The sequence below is a fragment of the Aulonocara sp. 'chitande type north' Nkhata Bay genome, linkage group LG3, assembly GCF_057382095.1.
Source record: "Aulonocara sp. 'chitande type north' Nkhata Bay isolate Kocher_YH1m ecotype deep benthic linkage group LG3, A_spYH_male_GT1.1, whole genome shotgun sequence".
Classification (NCBI taxonomy): Eukaryota; Metazoa; Chordata; class Actinopteri; order Cichliformes; family Cichlidae; genus Aulonocara; species Aulonocara sp. 'chitande type north' Nkhata Bay.
Genome location: NC_141346.1, coordinates 63,690,063 through 63,709,599, shown reverse-complemented (window position 1 = coordinate 63,709,599; position 19,537 = coordinate 63,690,063). Strand labels below are relative to the sequence as shown.

General features: G+C 39.2%; 1 protein-coding gene across 1 annotated transcript; it reads right to left on the bottom strand.

The window, feature by feature from the left end:
- Positions 1 to 3,636: 3,636 nt before the first annotated feature.
- LOC147336543 (uncharacterized) lies at positions 3,637 to 12,714 on the bottom strand. The gene is made up of 5 exons (XM_086286202.1): positions 12,703 to 12,714; positions 10,974 to 10,995; positions 4,780 to 4,949; positions 4,361 to 4,456; positions 3,637 to 3,945 (listed from the first exon to the last, which is right to left on the bottom strand). Exons 1-5 carry the CDS (start codon positions 12,712 to 12,714, stop codon positions 3,637 to 3,639), a joined length of 609 nt encoding a protein of 202 aa, XP_086142328.1.
- Between the last annotated feature and the right edge of the window lie 6,823 nt (positions 12,715 to 19,537).

Below are 19,537 nucleotides of genomic sequence, written 5' to 3'. Positions count from 1 at the left end.
ACTGTTCCCGCCACTAACACATGACCCCACGCTGTGTCACTGCATCATTCCATGTTTGGCACTGATCACCACCTGCACTCATGTATATATCTTTCTACGTAGCACTTTTAATTCTTATTCTCATGTATATATCTCATGTATATCTCATGCACATATCTTTCTACGTAGCACTTTTAATTCTTATTCTTACTTTTAATTTTTCATGTCTATTTAAGCGCAATTTATGACACTATGTTTGCACTGAAGCACCGCAGCAATTTCCTAATGTTGTAAACCTGCTCAACATTTGGCAATAAACCCCTTTCTGATTTCTGATTTCTCTGATTTCTGAAGCCCCTCTCTCTTCCAAAATCAATTGTATGGCCCTCGCAGCAGATAATCTTTTGCCATCTTGATCAGTTGTGATAAAGAACCACACTGGTAAAGTCTTATTTATAGTATTATGCCCCTAATTTGCAGGTGGGACAGGGTATGAGAAAATAAAATTTGGATCCCTCAAGAAAGAGGGTAAAATGCGTGGGAATGTAAGAGCAGACAACAATGTTGCAACTTTGTGCGGGAGCAGGAGGGGAAGAAAACACTATCAGCAACACCAGAAAGGAGGAAGACAGAGTGTGGGAACACAGGACCTACACTTTCAACACTTTTATTAGACCTGGGTCCAGTGGACCCGAACACCTTGTATGTAATGTAAATGCGTGGGGGGAGGTACAGTAGTGATGTTCGATTCGTGAACGAATCGTTCAATACTCGAGAATCACTTTACTGACTTGTGAAAATATATATTTGACACACTTAAGGAAAATACTAATAAAATACAAATAAACAAAATAAATGTTTATTAAGCAATTTTGATAGGAAATTGCTTAATTTTAGAAATGTTTTTGCTCTTTTTTCTCTATAAAATAGTTTTGTTTTGTTTTTTTAATCAATCATCTTAGCAGTGGGATTTACATGAAAAGGGAAACAAATTAAGTTTGAGTGAAAATGTAAAATTTTTGCACTCTCTGGTCAACTGACTCAGTGAATCAAATGACTCAAAACACCCGATTCACTTTGGTGAGTGACTCATTAACACTCGATTCAGTAAAACGAATCAAATTTACCATCACTAAGGTACAGTATGAGGTCATTGATAATTAGTTCGGATTTATGTTCTTCACAGAAAATAAGCCAAAGCCACTGAATTTCAGGTTGAAAAAATAATTAATTGTTTAATTTTTCTTTTGAAAAAAACTGAAAACGGGTCTCACAGACCTGAACACCATACAAGGGTTAAAAAAATAGCTGCAAAAAACTTTGTTTGCCAAACTGAGTTACTTTTTTGAAGAAGTAACTATATAATTAATTTCCCAGCACTGGTCATTATATACAGTATTTTGGAGACAGAGAGTTACAGACTCTCTCCCAGACCACAGACTCATAATACAAGTCAGAGCTTTATAAAAAAAAAAAAGTTGTGTTTTCGAAATTGGAGTTCAAGTTATTTGTACTTCCAATAGTGTTAACATACTACACAGGTCATGAACAAGATTTCTTTTACATTTTCATTGTAAATGGGCTGAAGCAGTTCATTAAAAGTAGTCTAACATAAATGTAAACGCTGTAATTTGATTATTTTAATAAACCATGAAACTTGGATGGATTCGATGCCGGCGTGACCACAGTGCACACGTCTGATGTCGCTCACAGTGGTCCAAGGAACCGCTCAGGGAGTTTGAGTGTTCGCTCAGACACGTGAAAAATTAGAGGGAACATTGGGCCTCTGACATTCAGTACCCAGTTATTAAAATGTTAAGTGTAAATCATCCCCAGCCCACAATAGCAGCTGAATTTACTACGATTTCAGATCTTTTTACACGTCAATAAGAAACCACCGATGTGTAAAACAGGCTGACAACAGAATGACGTAAACCACACTGCTGCAGCTGTGCAGCTCTTAGGTTTTATCTATTGTTTCTCTGTGTGGCCAGCAGGGGGAGGTGTTTTGCTTAGTTTTTTTTAAATATTAATGAAAACATTTTTCATGAAAGTTGCAAATTTGTTATCTGTTTTTATGACATTTTTCACTGTGGATTACAACAACATCAACATTAGAAAATGAAATACATTTATAGTAGGTGATCATTAATCACTATTATTGGCACTATTAAAGGGCCCCAAAAATCAAACTTTGCTTAGGGCACCACGGAGGGCCAACCCTTTTTACACTTCAACGATTGTACACAAAATACAATCATCCATCCTTCTATTTATTTTCGTCCACTTATATAATTCAGCATCACAGGGAAGCTGGATCCCAGTTGTTTTTCACAGAGGGCCAAGCAGTGGAGGGAGCTGCCGACCTCCCAGCAATACATGTAAAAGCTTTATTTTATACTGACTCTGCACTGTAAAAAAGAAAAAGTTGAGAAAACGTAAAATTTCAAGGCAACATGATGCAAGAGATTTTTGAGTTTTCTCAACTTCTGCCAACTGTAGTTGACTTAACTAATATTTTCATGTTCTGCCAAGTTGGATCTACTTGTTCACCTAATTAGGATAATCCTGTAAGTCTAACAAAGAAATTCTGGTTTCAATGCCATGTATTTTTGCCTTCACCGAACAAAGACATTCCTGTTGAATTAACATACAATTATTCCCTCCAATGCCATGTACTCCTAAATTCACCAAACACAGATATTCTTGTTGAATAATCATACAATTCTTACTCCAGTGAGTTGAAAATTTACCAATATTAATAAAGAAAAAATGTATGCTGTTATCGTACGTGAAAAAAACCACTCAAACAGATATAGAATAAAACAAAGCACAATTGAATGTTATGTAAAAACATATTTATTTTGTTCAACAGTGCTTTCAGTATATTTCAGAAGGTCATGGGTAGTGGGGTGAATTTCTGTAAAAAAGCAAACAAACAGAAAAAAACGTGTTGCCAGTTTCTTTTGGGTGCTTTGAGCACCCCAGCAGAGACATTAAAATTCCAGAGTCCAGAACCAAAAAAGAAAAGTGTCCAGCAGCTTAGTCATTCACGTTCACACCCTGACTGTCTTGTAAAAGCTTAACTTAACTATTGCACACTAAATAGGGTAGTGCAACAAACAATTGCCTATGTACCCAGACATCGACATTTTACATGGGCTTACTATGATGAACTACAGAAGTCAAAAGTTATTAGAAATGTTACCATCAATGAACAGCGAACTATCAGGTAAAATACCAGTTCCATGCTTCAGGTGGAGTGAAAAACACTATAACAAATCTTTTAAAATCCTACAAGACAAAATTTCACCATAGATTCTCAATAATACAGATTCATCTGACTAAAATTTACATTTCAAATAATCACTTATCCACTTCACCTTCATATTGACCAACCAGGTCAAAATGAACCATTCTGTTTTGACTGTTCCTTCTTTTCTCCCTTCTTCCTTTCCTCCCTCTTTCCTTCACTTATTCCTAATTAATTTTAACAGTTCAAACACTAAATATGCAACTCTTTGTAACAGGTGAATGATTATATAGAGGGAAAGGGGTTGAACTACTGTTTTTGTTTTGTTTTTTTACATGACTCTACAATACACTTGAACATGTTTAAGAACAAGTTAAACTCATGTCTGGCTTCCCCATTAACAGTCACAGCAAAAGCTTTGTTTTTAGAGACCTTATGCGCTGTGAGCATCGAGAGCCACCGAGTTCAAAAAAGATGCCCTGAATTGCTTCAAAGGTATAACTCATCTGCTTTGGATAATCAATGTTGAGGGCATACAGAAGGCCAAAGAGGTATGCCAAGGCAGTAGAGAGGTCTGGAATGTTATGTAGCACGATGTCCCCTTCCAACACAACAGCATGTTCTCGCACAGAAGTATCGGCATCGTCATCTTGCAGGATGGTGAGGATGGCAACTGATGCACCATTCAACACTGGTTCCAAAATGTCAGTGTCCTGAAGAGAAGAAGAATAAAATATGAATTATTGAAAGCTAAGAAAAATTAAAGACAAAATACATTTCTAAAGATCTTAACTTTAACCTCTATACCGTGATGGTCATTTGACTCATGGAGGTTTTAAAAAGAAAAAGCTTATTTTCCTTTAATTAACAGCACAATATCTTTCACCAACCAACCTTGTGATGAGTTTTGTACAAAAATATTTTCTGCTGCTGAACACCCACTAACAATGCCCAGGTGCTCCTCGGCAGAAAAAAAAGCAGCGAGAGTTATGACAACTGCAATCCTCACCATAAAATTATCTGGACTGCACTGAGGACGTGTACATTTCCATTTTGGATTAAATCATCTTTTAAAAACATCTCATAGCAATTCGTTTTGCTTGCATTACGGTACTTTTTTGTACTTACTAAGCACTTCAGGAAAATCTGTGTTGCATCCTCTCTGAGGAAAATGGGCAGGCCTCTCAGTGCTGCTGTCTTTCGGTGGGACACAATGTCAGATGTCTAAAGAGTATTCAGTGGAAAACAAGCATTTAAATTTGTATAGTAACGTGGTGTACCTACACACAATGCAAAATCAGAACTCTTATAGTAATGAAAATAAAATACAGATCAGACCCAGCAACACGTAAAACTTAAAAAAACAAAACACCATGTTGACGATTTTACTTTCTTTTTACAAATTAAATAAAATACCGCCAAATAAAAACAAAGTAATGACTGATGACATTCATTTCCATTGATGTGTTTTGGCTGAATCCAACATTTTTTTCTATTATGACAAAGGTATACTCTCTTCTAAAAATGTCAGGTAAAGGAGCACTTACCTGTTCATCAAGTTTATCCAAGAGGTCTTCCATGTCCTCACCAAGAGCTCCCTTCTTAGACCGGTATAGTTTCAGCAGGCCAGGCACAAATTTGTCGAGGGATGCATTGAAGGTCACCAGGAGGTCTTTGCTTGTTTCATAACCGTATTGTTTGACATCCACACTTTTACCTAAGAGAGCAAGCTGAATTGAACAAAGATGAGATCGAAATCTGGGTGGTAAATTAAGAACTACCAAATATACTGCAGTAATCTTGTGACGTTTTCTAGAGGTGCCCAGTGGGTTACAAACTTCAAAATCATCAATGTACAACCCCAAACTGATACATACGTTTTGTTGTCCCAGTAACTTATTGCCCTTGTAGTACTTGCCGTCTTGAAATGACTTAAAGTGTCCAGATAAAGCTTCTTGATTAAATACAATTTGGTCCAAAAAATCTGCCCGTCCCAGTAAAGTCTCAAGTATCTTAGTGACAGATATATAAACAAAAGAGTTTTTATGAGCTGTGTTGTACAGATACTCTGTGGGTTCTACAACGGAAAACTTCTCTTTAAAATATATATTCCTTCTGTGATCTGTAGATAGGGAACCTTTCTCCGATGTTGTTAAAAGCAGTGGATTCGTTTGAACTAGGGCATTAGAAATGTCTTGCAAAACACAATCATTTACTTCTATTTCATGCTTTGAAAGGATCTCTTTTACACTGGTGAGAGTATGAATGTTAGAGAAAGAGAGCAGGTTATGGAAATCCTCTACAATCTTTTGTGTTGCAGCTCGAGAAACATGCAACACTGTTTGCATACACAGAAAGAGAGATGCCAGTTTGTGTTCAAGTGTCTCACTATCCACATCCTTTACAATCTCGTCAAGCTCATCTGGTCTCACAAAATTATAAGCTGATGTTCCTGCTTCACAATCAGATTGCTCACTTTCAATTATCTCATCTTCAGAAACAGTTCTTGCAATTGTTCGAAAATCCTCAAGTGTACAATTTTTATGGTTTCGACTTCTGTGAGAACTGAAGGTTGGGCGAATGTTTGTTTTAAAATTACACCTTAAAAAGGGACATTGTACAGTTTCTCGGTTCTTTAAATGATGTCCAAGATGGTTCCAAAAGGTTTTCTCACTGCAAATCTCCTTAAAATCACACAATTCACACTGAAATGTGCAATTTTTGTGGATTTTTACTATTGAGTGTGACCTTGAGAGGTGTGATCGTAATGCTCCAGGTGTTTTAAATACACATACACAGTCTGTGTGAATGCATGGCCAATGTGCACCTTGTCCGTGATGAAGGCGGAAATGTTTCAAAAGAGTCTCTTGACTGGAGCTTGTGAATTTGCAAAATTGGCACTGCATGAAATCCACCCCTGAAACACAAGAGACATAGTCAATTTTGCCAAAAGCACTTTTGCAATGGGATAAAACATCCATATCTAACACACAGAAGGAATCCATAGATGCAGGAGCTGAATACATCAACAAGCCAAAACCAGAGACATCATGAAAAAAATATCTAAGGAATCATATTAACTTACATATGACCACTTGTCTACTATATCAAGTATATGATTGACAGTGTTGGTCAAGTTACTTGAAAAAAGTAATCAGTAACTAATTACTGATTACTTCCCCAAAAAAGTAATCCCGTTACTTTACTGATTACTTATTTTCAAAAGTAATCAATTACTTAGTTACTTAGTTACTTTTTTAAAACACAATTTACAACCTGAAGAGGTGATAAAGCGATAGATCTTTCAGCCCAATTCTACTTTTTCTACATAATCCATCATACAAAATGTAATCAAATGGAAAAGTCTCTTTTTTTTTTAACTTGTTTTATCAGTTTTAATCTTTTAACTTTATGCATCAAGCAAAAATTTAATTATATGCAACATTCTCTGACTTGAATAAATTAGTTTAACATTTAAACCTATTTTCTACACATTCCAGCACATAAAATAAAATATATTTTGTGTTTACACTCACTCTTTCAAATAGATGCAAGTAAAACACAGCAGAAAATAAATAAAGTCAAAGACTCAGCGGTCCTGTTGCTCTATTTTCACCTGTAAAGCAGGACTAGGGGTAGGCGGAGGTTTACCCTGGTGCAGGTGTGCCGCGGTCAGTTGAAGAATCCGCGAGTTTCTCTGTGAATTTCCCATTACGTCGTTGTGCACTCGGTGCTTGCTTGGAAGTTTAGGGGTTTTTTTTCGCTGTAAAAAGAAGTTTTCTTCCCACACACGATGGACGCTAATGTTTTTGTCACTTTTTATGGAATCAAACTCAAAGTAAGGTCAGTACTTCCACCTTTAAACCCTGCATGCTCACTCTCCCACAATCGATATATGATCCATTGTTGATCTGCACACAGCTGTTGTCACTAACGGCGCACTCGCTTACGTCACTGTCGTGAGACATTCTGGCAAAAAATCACGGTTTTAGTAACGCAGTAACGCAGCATTCCTACGGGAAAGTAACGGTAATCTAATTACCGTTTTAGCAATAGTAATCCCTTACTTTACTCGTTACTTGAAAAAAGTAATTAGATTACAGCCCATCTCTGATGATTGATAACATACATGACATGTAACATAAATGCAAGCTTGAATTCAAACATTTTTTTGTATGATAAAAAATACAATAACTATATAAAAAATAATACTATCTGTAACACAATATACATCAACAACACACAATCATTCCTTAAATATTGTCTCCTTCCCCATTATGTAAAAAGCTCTGAAAATGTAGCAATCTTATAATACAGAGCATGAAGTACAACTTTAATTTGCTTGTGACAATTAACTTACAGTACATTAGGCAGTCTTACACCAGCTGACAAACTGTCAAGTCAGCTTTAAACATTACTTTAAAGTAACAGTGCTGCACCAGATAAACGGTGACTATTGAAAAAGTGAAAAAACAATATTAGACAATATGCAAGTTACTTATATCACTGTCATATAATTGGCGCACATATCCTACACCGACCCATGAAAGCGTCTCCATGACAACTCGTGCTTGGCCCAGTTTGTTGTGTCAGGGTTCGAATTTGAGGAAGAGACAAACGACTGCATGGTCTCAGTAGATGTCAGAATAGTGATTTTTATTATACATATGTACATATGGGGAAGATGAGCATCACAAGCCTTTTAGAGCCGATCTTCCCCGAACAAGCATCTCACAAGGCTTTTATTACAATGATGACGTCAAGTCCCATGATAAGTATCAGTCAGTTCTCAGAACTCAGGAAGTTCCCCTCACTCCACAAGTTCTCCTTATAAGGCCTCCAGATGTTTCCACTCAGCCCAGCACTCAGAGAAAACCAGTGTGTGTGGTGTGTATATCTATTCGTGTCTATTGTGAAAGTATATCTATCAGAAAACTGTCCTATTCTTACTAAGTGTGTGTGTACACATGCATGTGTTATATAAGAGCGTGCATGTACTTTCAAGGCCTGTGTACGTGCAGAACTGAACATAGAACCAAGGCAGGGTCCAGCAGGCCCCACAGGCTTCTGAGTGATTACAGAACTGTGAAACAGCTTTAAGCAAATAACATGAATAGTACAGAACAACAATAGACTGATTAAAGTACTGATAATCTGTGTAGATTAATGTTAACATAGATATGGTTCAAAGATTATTCTGTCAACTGATTCAACAATGGTAAATGATTAATGATTGATACTTCTGATTATAACTGTGATCATAAGAATACAAAATAAAATATCTCCTGGTCACAGTTGTCAATGTTAACATAACGTTTTCGAGGTATGGGGTCTTCACCCCTGTTCTCTGCTAGCCATTGGGGCGGGGGGGCTGGGAGGAGATGTTGGCTGTCCGATTGGCCTCCCTGCTGCTGCGGAGCCTGGGACGGTCTGCTTGCCTCCACCCCGGGGGGAAGGGTAACATCTCTTGGGTCTGGGTTCTGTTTCCCCCTCTGGGGGCGAGGGTACCTGGACCCGGGGTATAGAGTATGTTTGGGCAGTGTGATTGTGTGCACATGTCCATTTATGTCAATCCTTACGTTGGGTGAGTGCTGAGTGTTTGTATATGTGTGCATGAGGGTGGGAATGCATGTTTGTGTCTGTGTGTGCCTGTTTGTCTGTGTCTATATGTCAGGTCGGGTCTTAGACTCCACCTCTCTGGGAACTCCCAGGCCCTCCAAGGCCTATCTCCCCTCACCACACTCCCTGCCGGTGACTGATGCCCTCAGGGGTCGGTGCATTGGTGGTTCTTGGTGTCCGGGGCTGGGCACTCAGGTATGTACCGGCTCACTCCCGGTGGCTACCTGGCGGGGCCTGGCGCCTGTTGCTCGATCAGGCCTCCTCCGGGGTGCGGGGAGCCCTCGGGCCTCCGGCCTCTGGACCTGCGGCTCGGTTCACTCTGGCACAGCTGGCTGCCGGCAGAGCTGGCGGGCACGCCGGTGCAGCCGCCTCTGGCTTCTGCTCCGTGGCTACTGGGTGACGCCTCGTCTGGGGATCCTCAGCCCTTCCCAGGAGGGTGGCACGGATGCTCCTCCGGTGGTCCTCCTTGGGCTCTCGCACTCTGAGGCCTCTGGATGTCTGGGGCCTGGATCTCCTCCATGCCTGCTTCATGCCCTGGGGGACGGGGCTATGGCTCGCTACATCCTCTTGCAGACCATTTCATGTGGAAACCATTTGAATACAAGCGCGCTGATCCACACAGGTGTGCACATGGGTGTTCACTGTTCGTAGACTTAAATTACACCTTTCTTGGCTGCTACTTCAAAGTACATTGTGCGCTGTCTGTCCTGCGTGCTGCACAACAACATTGATTATTTAGTATTTACTGCTGTTTACACTTAGCTAGATTAATGCGATGGTGTTGTGTTTAGTATGTTGCTTTGGTTTTTTATTTTTTTTTGCTTGTTTTCTATTCTTCTTCTCTCAACAGGTGATCCAGGAGAATTATTATTATTTTTTCTCCCCCCCTTTCTCACTGTCCCTCTCCCCTTCTGTTTTTCTTTTCCTTCCTCTTTCTTTCTCCCTTTCCTATCCCTCACTCATGTCTGTCCCGTCTGTAACATCTGAAAATAAAATATAATAAATAATAAAAACAAAGGTCGATCAAATGGACCAATACGGCAATGCCACGATGATCCATTTGGCAAAGTAAATCCATTGGGTATCCTTGTTGGTCTTCAGACAACAATTCTGATGGCTAAAGAACCAAATGGGACAGGCAAAAAAAACAAAAAAAAAAACGTTTTCACGCAAAGATAACATTGAATCTGGTTACAAAACGGGTAATAAGCTAATAAGTTTTACCATGGCAGAAGTGCTGTAAAAAGCCAGTGTGAGATACCGTCATTTAGTGATGTCTGTCTAAATTTCAGAGTGTTTAACATTAAACATTACTTTTTGCGCTGGGCCACTACTCTGAGCTAACCCCTTGGTATAGAAATAGGTGAAGGCTGGAAATGTTAGGCATGCCCAAATTCAGAGGCTGCTTGTAGCCCAATTACGACACAGCGGCGCGACGAAGGCCGCCCAAGTTCATAGTAGACTCCTCTAAATCCGTCCGAGAAATACGTCCTCCTTATAATAAGCATCTCTTAAAATGTTTGCAATATTGAAACATTTCAACATAATGTAGAAAAACGAGGAAAAAAAAGTTACGGATCGGACTCCCCGATCCTTATTGCGCATGTGCAAAGTCGGACCGTACAGATCGGGTCTACCTGTGGAATTAGTTTTAATATTACAGACAACCATTCGCACTCACATTCATTCGCACATTCAGTGACAATTTGGATTATCCAATCAACCTATCCCCACAAGCTGCATGTCTTTGGACGGTGGGAGGAAGCCGGAGTACCCGGAGGGAACCCACGCAAACACGGGGAGAACATGCAAACTCCACACAGAAAGACCCCGGCCTGATGTTGGAATTGAACTCAGGACCTTCTTGCTGTGCGGCAATAGTGCTAACCACCGTGCCTATTTCTAAGTCAGTTTAATTTAAAAACTTTAATGAAATCAACAATTGCTAGTTATCGTTTTTACTACTAAAGATTCAAAATGAATACAATAGAACTAACCAGCATTGTTAAAAGGATTAGTAACAGGGCTCATCTTCTAGGCGTCTTAGCATGTGACCAGCTGCCAACAAAGACCATCAGATATCCATGCATGGGCATTGTGAATACAGATCCATCAGACTTACCTGGGAAGCACTGGTTGGCGTTCTATATCACAAAGACAAGCAAGGGTACTTTTTTGACAGCTTCGGTAACTCACCTGATACGTTTTCACCCGAGATAAAACTTTTTCTTTTAAAAACACCGCTCGGATATTGTATTCTGGGAGACAGGTTCAGAAGGACTTTTCGGTAACCTGCGGACAACACTGTGTGTTTTTTCTATATCATGTCCAAAAAGGAGCGTCTTATTCAAGACTAATTAATATGTACAGTGATAACCTTGTTTGTAACGATGCAATGGTTTGTCATTTTGTTAACAAAATAAGACCTGTTTCTGCATGTTTTGAAAATAACTTTGATTGTGTGCAGTGCGGATACTGATTCAAGTAACAAATAATAAAAGATAACAGAAGAGAATATCGTTTCATCTGGTATTTATTTTCACCTAATTGTTAAAAACATTATTTAGTAATAATAAAATCTTTAAACATCAGCATAGAGTTCAAAAAGTAGTAAAAAGGGGAAAACTGTCATCTGTTTAACAAAACAATATAGACATAAATAAGAAAAAAAAGTAGTAGTATATAAAAAGGGAAACAAATGCGAGGCTAAATGATCTTTTTTTCAAGAATAAGAAAAACAAACATAATTTTAAAATTCATTAAAAATCGATCCACCCGCTTCTACTCTGCCTTGATTTTTTATGTGTGGTAAATAAGCTTTGATCACTCAGTGACCGCTTCTTGTGCAAACCATTTGTTTCAACACTCGGGTCGCCAGTGTCGCCTTTATATTGGCTAATAGTCCTCCTCACCTCAGCATTAGGAAAAGCAGACAGAGGAACATTTAAGCGGGCGAGTGTTTTTAAAAATGTCGACCACCCTGCAGGCCATGAAACATCTGTTGCTCTACGTGTTGCTGTTGCACTTTTGATCAAATCATAGAGATGCGAACTGATTCTCTGGTTGTCAATAATAATCTCACCCTATCATTCCAAGAAACTCCCGACGCACGAGTGAGCGCTGTTAAAATAAGATCTGCATTTTTTCTGCTCCTTTTTGCCATATAGGACAAAATCTCATCCCAAACATGTCTTTTTGTCTGTCGCCACCAACATTGCTTTGGCGGTCAGATGCATCCTGACCGGTTTCAGAAGGCAAAGATAGTGTTAGCACATTTTTTTCACTCATGCCTTGTTTGACAAGTGAACGGTATCTCTGAAGAATGGCAGAATACTTTTTAGCCTCTCATACACATCCAAATCTGCAGCTGCAGCACTTCAACCATAGCTTTGTCTCGCTCGTTTTGCTCTACATGTCTGACGGAGCCTGTATGTTGTTGCTGCTGATGGTTTAACATGTCCAACTGATGCTGCGGGACCAAAAACATTTTCTGTGTGTGCTCCATTTTCACCTATTTGCTATAAGACTGGTGATGAAGGGTATGGCAGCCCCTAATAACGGTAGCAAAAATCCTCTAGATTGGTTGATGGATCTTCTCTTTTTCAAAATTTTGACCTTTTTGTCTGCAACCAGCCCGATTACTTTTTTTTTTTATTTTTTAGTTGTCTGTACTGTTGATCAGTCAGCGGGATAACACCTTTCAAAACATTGAGCGATATCTCACACAGAGCATTAATAAAATCCCTGCTTGCATTACAAATAATATTCCTCCGTACGCTGGGTGGGGATTTATACAACAACTCCAACAGTGCAATGTTTCTCTGCATCCGTGAATACGACATCCTTTTTACCGCTTTAGCCATTTTTTGGGGATATAAACAACTTGACGATCTGACAACAAATTGGTTCTGAGTCTTAAATAGTCAGGCGTCTTAGATTTATAATCGATTAGAAGATACCTGTATGGGGTGGATGTGGCATCATTAAAAGCTTCTAAGAAGTATTTTGTATTACCTGGAAACATCTGTCAATCTAAAACTGAAATTTGATATTTATCTCTCGGGTTGTTAAACAGAGTTAAATAATTAGTGTTCAACAAAATTCTGAACTAAACACATGCAGCTCAAGTTCCTATGATGAACGTATTGTGTGAACACATTTTGAACTTCTATGCTGTCAGACACAGTATTCATCACATCGTCGATAATGAGCAAGTTGTTCTTATCCGGAGGTAAAAGGACATCGTCACTCAGAGACTCCGGTATACCATTCACAAAGGTGATTTTTCTTATCTGAAGAAGTTGATTGTATAAAGGTTGCCAGCAGGAGTAGATGTAAACAATATTGTCAATTTTGGCTGAAATAATAGTGGATGCTTTTTCAATGATGCTTTTGACAAAGAAAGTCTTTCCACAATTACTCGGCCGCTAATAACTAAACTAAAGGGTGCTGGAGCCTCCCATCAAAGGCTTGATCCTGATCAGTATCCATAACCCAGATAGCAAGGAAAAATTGAAACAATGTTGAGTCAATATCAGGCTGTGTCATTGAACCAACGTTGAAGTGTGACGTTGACCTAACGTCACTCTTGCACCCTTTTTTAATGTTGAAACAACGTCAGGTTTTGATGTTGAATCAATGTTGAAACCTGACGTTGATTCAACGTTATATTTTCTAATACTGCTGACATTGAAACAATATCAGATTCTGATATTGAAACACTGTTGAGCTATGGTGTTGATTTTCCACCTCTTTCGCACAGTTGCTTTTTATTAAAACAGTTAAATCATGACTGGAAATCTACCTTTCTTTATAGGTATTTTAACCAATACTAAACTACTGCATGTTTCCATCAATACTTCAACCACCTAAACACATAATTGTACTTATTCCTTAAATTGGACACCCTTTATAAAAAAAACCCCAAATGTCTCACAATGTATCATGTCAATATTAATATCCTAAAATAAGAAAGCATTGCATGTGATGTAACAGAGAAAAAAATAAACAAAAAAAGGTCAATAGGCATGTTTCGTTTGCTAAATACTTTATTAAAAGACAGTTTCCGATTTACGTTTATATGATTCACAGAAGTTTGTAATTTTTTGCATGATGTGCGTCCTGCACCACCCAAACGATCTGGGGCGTATCGGAGCCATTTCTGCACTGCTTGTGCAAAGACAAACTCGGACATAGAGTTTGCCCCTAACTGCTGCGTCAGGCTCCAATCAAGGCAAAGCGTCTCACCTATAGACACATTTTAAGAGATGGAATTAGCGTGTCTCATGTCTTAAATGTGTATGCAAGTGCTTGTGTGTTTAATCAACAGGCCGTTGTTATGTATTTAAATCACATCTGACAGCTATTACACTTTATAGTTACAAAATGTACATAACCTTTATATACTTACCATTGCCTTATTTGCCTCTTGTGATTGAAGAGCTGGCTCTGCATTGTTTAGCTCCTCAATGTTGTGCAAGGGCAAATCCAGAGGCAGTACCCCAGCATCTACCGATTCATTGCAGCCGGTATTGCGGATGGCTCTGACCTCCTCACGGAGTTCGTTAACAGCTCTCGTCAGGTCTGACAGAAAAAGATAATTTTTTTTTAAGTATTTAAGAATACAGACAACTTGTCAAACGTTTCCTTGTGTCACACACAGACATGTACAAAGACACTAGACAGTATTTTATTACCTGGTATTTTCACTCGAGGGGCCTGGGGAAACCATTTTTTTTGTGGGCTGCTCATCCTCTGAGTCACTATATGTGTACAGGGGATTTGGTCTAAAGAAAAAAAGTTGAAAACGGTCATAAGTAATTACAAATGTGCTTTTGGAATATTTTTTCCTAAAGTTACAGTTTGATTTATAACAACACACACAGGAAACGGAGATGTGCAAGAAGGTACAGTATACAAGGAATTTTTGAAGTGCACAAGTGTACACGGCTTTGCATTTATAAAAAGTTTACAAGCTTCCACTTTTTGGACTATATTATGTGGTGATATTGCAGTATGCAAGCACCACAGATATGTATAAAAGACAAGATCATAAATTCTTAGCAATCAAAGATATGTTTGTGAAATAAAAAAAGTTTTACTTGTGCTTTCTTTTATGACTGGTCTGAGTTTCAGCTTCGGACTGAAGGTCAGACGTATCACAGTGTTCACTTAGATATTTCTGAAGACTGCGTTCTGCTTCGTGAAATGTGTCTGGAAGTACAAACACAATGTATGGCCAGACATAAATTAGGACACGAAAAACTTGTTATTGTTACATTTATACAACACCAATCCAGATGATACCCACCATGGCTTATTAGAAGTCGGACTGGTGCATAGGTGAGCCATGTTGCACCAGGATGAACTCTCCTCTTTACTGCGTCGTGGATCCTGAATGTGTCTCACGGAGGATATGGAGGCCATGACAATTTCTCCCCATTTATCCATGATCTAGGGACTATTTCTGTACCACCAGTGCTAAACTGCACAATGCACCAGTCTTTCATTTTTATCTTTTTTTTAATTTGGAGTCCTTTTTTGCCCTGTCTAGGATAAACAGGAAACAGATAATTACAATATATTTCATAGTCACTACAAAACTTGATCTATTGATTGAACTAAATAATAAATAATAGCTTAAAATGTATATAGGCAACAATTACAAGCAAACCCGTATATGTAAGCATTTAAACACTGAAGATAATAAAATTAACAGTATTTTGTCTAAGTCTGCCATTGTAGGAATTCATGGCACCGAGACAAAAACTTGGCGCACAGTGTGGCGTCAAAATAGGCGCACACCTTTGACGCTGCGTTTTCTCCGTCTTCCTCGTCCACACGTAAATGCTAAACGCAGTTTACGTGTGGACAAAAGGTGCAAACGCAAGTTAGGTGAGCGTGCAGCGTAAAGTTAGGTGAGCGTGCAGCGTAAAGTTTGAATTGAGTGCGAATCGAAGCGGGTGCTCTCCAATCATTAAAAGTAACAAAGTCATTGAACACATTTATACAGTTACCTTTACGTTTATCAATCATATATCACAGATTTACAATTTTTTGTAGTACTATGCTAAAAAGCAACTACAGAGCGAAAGTCTGGGTCAAGCGCCGAGGCGACGGCAAGAACAAAGGAACCCTCGAAGCGTTAAAGCTAGCTTTATAAGGGAATATAACGGAAAAGTATGAAACGAAAATGTTTTCTTTGTTGATAGACTTTGTTTGCAGTGCAATTTATTTGTTGCCAGATTGTAAGATGAAAGTAGACACAATTTCGGGCTCCCACATTTTATCCGAAACTTTACATTAACAAGTTTTTTTTTTTTTTTTACTGTTATTCAAATGCAACCATGGAAATAACGAATAGAACAAAAGTCATTCATTCTTACCTTATACTAATCGTGGCGCAGGCCAGTGCAGTGCATGAACTGATGCCTTCTCCGGTCAATTCCGCTGAGAGTAAATCTAATGTCCCGCTCTACTGTACAAGACAATGGTTACCTGGAGGGATGTACCACTGAGAGGGGTGCTGCGGAATAGTCCAAGTGGTAGCAGCTTTAATTTCCCGCTCAACCATAAATCGATGGTTTTTCAACGTGATTGTTGTCACCTTGTCAACTATAAATAGATCAACAATCAACGATGACAGAACAACAGTGAATCAATGTTATTTCAATGTCAGTGTAAGGTTTCATCAGTATTTCAATGTTGTTTCAACATTGGTTTTGTGTTGACATTTCAATCCTGACGATTCTGATGGTTCAGATGGAAAATCAACATCTGTTCAATGTCTCCTTGCTATCTGGGAAGGGAGTGTTGTATAGTCAGGCACCACCCTTCTCTTGTTATAGACCACCTGAACTTTTTTTACAACTGTTTTACGTCATAATGGTCACTAAACATCAGCATCGGGTATCCAGATGCCTGCTGCTTGAATTTCAAAAATGTTTTGACATACGGCTTAAACAGTGTGTCAGTCTTATTAGGGAGGTGCCAAACTTCAGCGATGCAGACAATCTGATACCCTTTTTCAATAGCCTTTTCAAGCTCAAAGGAAACCCAAGTACCTGACAGTTGCCTCTCACGCTCAGCATGCACACAATCACTGTGCTGGCGCTGCTCTTCAGCACACGTTCTGCAGAGAGGAAACATCAGCTTATTGTGGCACTTGTAGGGCAGAACAGGATGAAATAGACCCCTTGGAGGAAGCACAGTGCACTTAACAAACCCGAAATAATTTTCAACTCTGTCAAAATGATTGTATATGATCTGAGGGTGACCTATTGGATAATTTTTCGTGCACTGAACAGTGGGGTAGAGACTTGTAAAATCATAGTATCTGATCTTTTCATCTCCACCATCATCAACCTTGTGGTACAATTTCATCACATTAGTCCTCCCCCCAAACAACGCGTCTCTAGGGTCCAGAGGCTCAGGCTTTTTGTATTTGTGCAGAAAGTCCTTGACTGACTGATCAGTCGACTTTAATGATGACCGATCACACCCCCACATGACCACGACATTAAGACCATAATGCATTCTTAGAGCATTCACACGTCTGAAAATGTCTTATTCTGATCAACATACGCACCGTGATGAGTCAGTGCCAGGGTGTCTTTTAGAAGAAACAAGGTTTTGAAAATCCCCATGCAGTATGATGCCAGGGTGGCGTGTGAAAATGGATCAATCTGCGTGCACTCCATCAAGGTCTCGCAGTATATTTTACAAGCCATTCTCAACACTTCGACATCATTAATGCAGTACTTACACATTTCAGCCTGTAAATCAAATGGTTTCTCGCAGGCAGGCTTGTACCACTCCATCAATTTCTCCTTTTCAAATTCAGACATTTTTTCATACCCGTAAAAAGACGGGGCAGGATAAGGACCTACATAGAATTCGTCAGCCCTTGTGTTAAATGTGTGTGGAAAGAAGCCTTTTTCAAGGTCCTCGAATCCCAAGGCAGAAGGTGTTTTGGCCAAACGCATGGGCAGAGAGCTAAATGAGTCCATCCATCTCTGATCATAGGATTTGTCATACATTAGAACGACACGACTCCCTCTCATTGTTACACCCGGAGCAATACCCTGTTTAACGAGGTATTCCAGGAGAATATAGCTGTCGAAACCTGAAGAATTATGGGCTATAAATGTATAGCCACGGTATTTAGGCCTTCTGTAGTGTCCAACGAATGCAGACACACAATTCAATGTGTTGAAACAGAATTTTTTCCCATGCATATCCATTGTGCACACAAAAACGGCCTCGTGCTTTCCGTCATGATACCGGGTCTCAAAATCATATATTATGTATTTTTCATGAGGTTGTTTCATTTCAGCAGGCTGAAGAAAACACTTGTGATTCATGCCAGTGTCTACCAGGCGTTCTCCACAGAGTGTTCATGCACTTGGGGCACATTTGTGTTCTGATTTGTCTGACTTCCTGTATACCAGACCACATGTTTCACAGTATTTCATACGATCACACGGTATTAGATTATGTAGCGGTTCTACTAGTTTGTGCTGATGGTAGCAATGCTGCGACTTACAGACACGTTTACAGTCTGCACATTTCACAGTCTGTGACGGGTAGTTTTGACACAGTGTAAAGCATACATTGCATCTGAATCTACATGTGTGGCACAGTGGAGTCTGATATGTACTATAACAATAATTACAAAAATAGCTAACTCCAAAAAACCCTGTTGTGCTTTCAATGACATAATAATGACCATCGTGTAAATACATATATATGGTTTGAGGCTGCGGTGTGTCGTGTGTTTTGAAACACTGTAGCTGTTTTCGTCCTGCAGTATGATGGAAAATAACGATTTTAACATTTAGCTGTTTTTTAAAACTGCTGACATTGGTGAAAGAAACCTGCTGCCTGGGGTCGAGCCCTGCATCAATGTGTAGCTGCTTTGCACAGAGTAGTTTCTCATCCTCAGACACCTCAGCATTGAGAGCATGCGCCAAGCACAGACAAAAACACAGGTTGTTATTACTATTTTGAGGATTATACAGATGTCATTATACAGATTATACAGATGTCATGCATCTTCTAAGGCTTGGTCAATTTAATTAAATTTAATTTAATTACCTAAATTAGCTAAACTCTCTCGCACCCTGCAGGGAACCTGTTGCAGATTATCTAGACCGGTCTCTCTAAAATCAAGACACTGACGCAGTTCTCTGGAATTAAAATGAGGCATGTCCCTACTCCTAACCCCACCGCTGCCATCACCACTGCTGCCGCCAATCTGCACAGTGTCACTTTCATTCGTATTATCTAATACATCAACAGCTGCATCAAAATCATCGCTAGGAGAAGGCGGATGCTCATGAGAGTCAAAATGGTCAGCAGAGGACACAACATCAAGACTACCAGTTGCATCAGAATGCGCAGTAGGTGACGATAGGAGGTCGTCATTAACACTGTCAATTGCTTGATACCAAAGTACAGATTGTGAAAGAAGCTCATCAATGTCAAAATGCCCTTCAGAAGGTGTGGCATCAATATCACCAATTTCATCAAACCATTCTGTAGAGGATGGTGTGTGACTGCATTCACCGCGGTCATCACCCACATTATCAGCATTGCAATATGAGAATTAACAGCACCGTTACTTCGCATAAATTTTCAGTTAAAATTTTACATAATTAAAACAAAAATACGCGGCACTAGATTGAT

Bases quoted from the DNA above. Each gene is read 5' to 3' on its own strand.
- LOC147336543 (XM_086286202.1), bottom strand. The intron at 4,457-4,779 runs GTAAGTGCTCCT...AATACTCTTTAG, and splicing joins TGGATAAACTTGATGAACAG to ACATCTGACATTGTGTCCCA. The intron at 3,946-4,360 runs GTAAGTACAAAA...TCTTCTCTTCAG, and splicing joins AGATTTTCCTGAAGTGCTTA to GACACTGACATTTTGGAACC.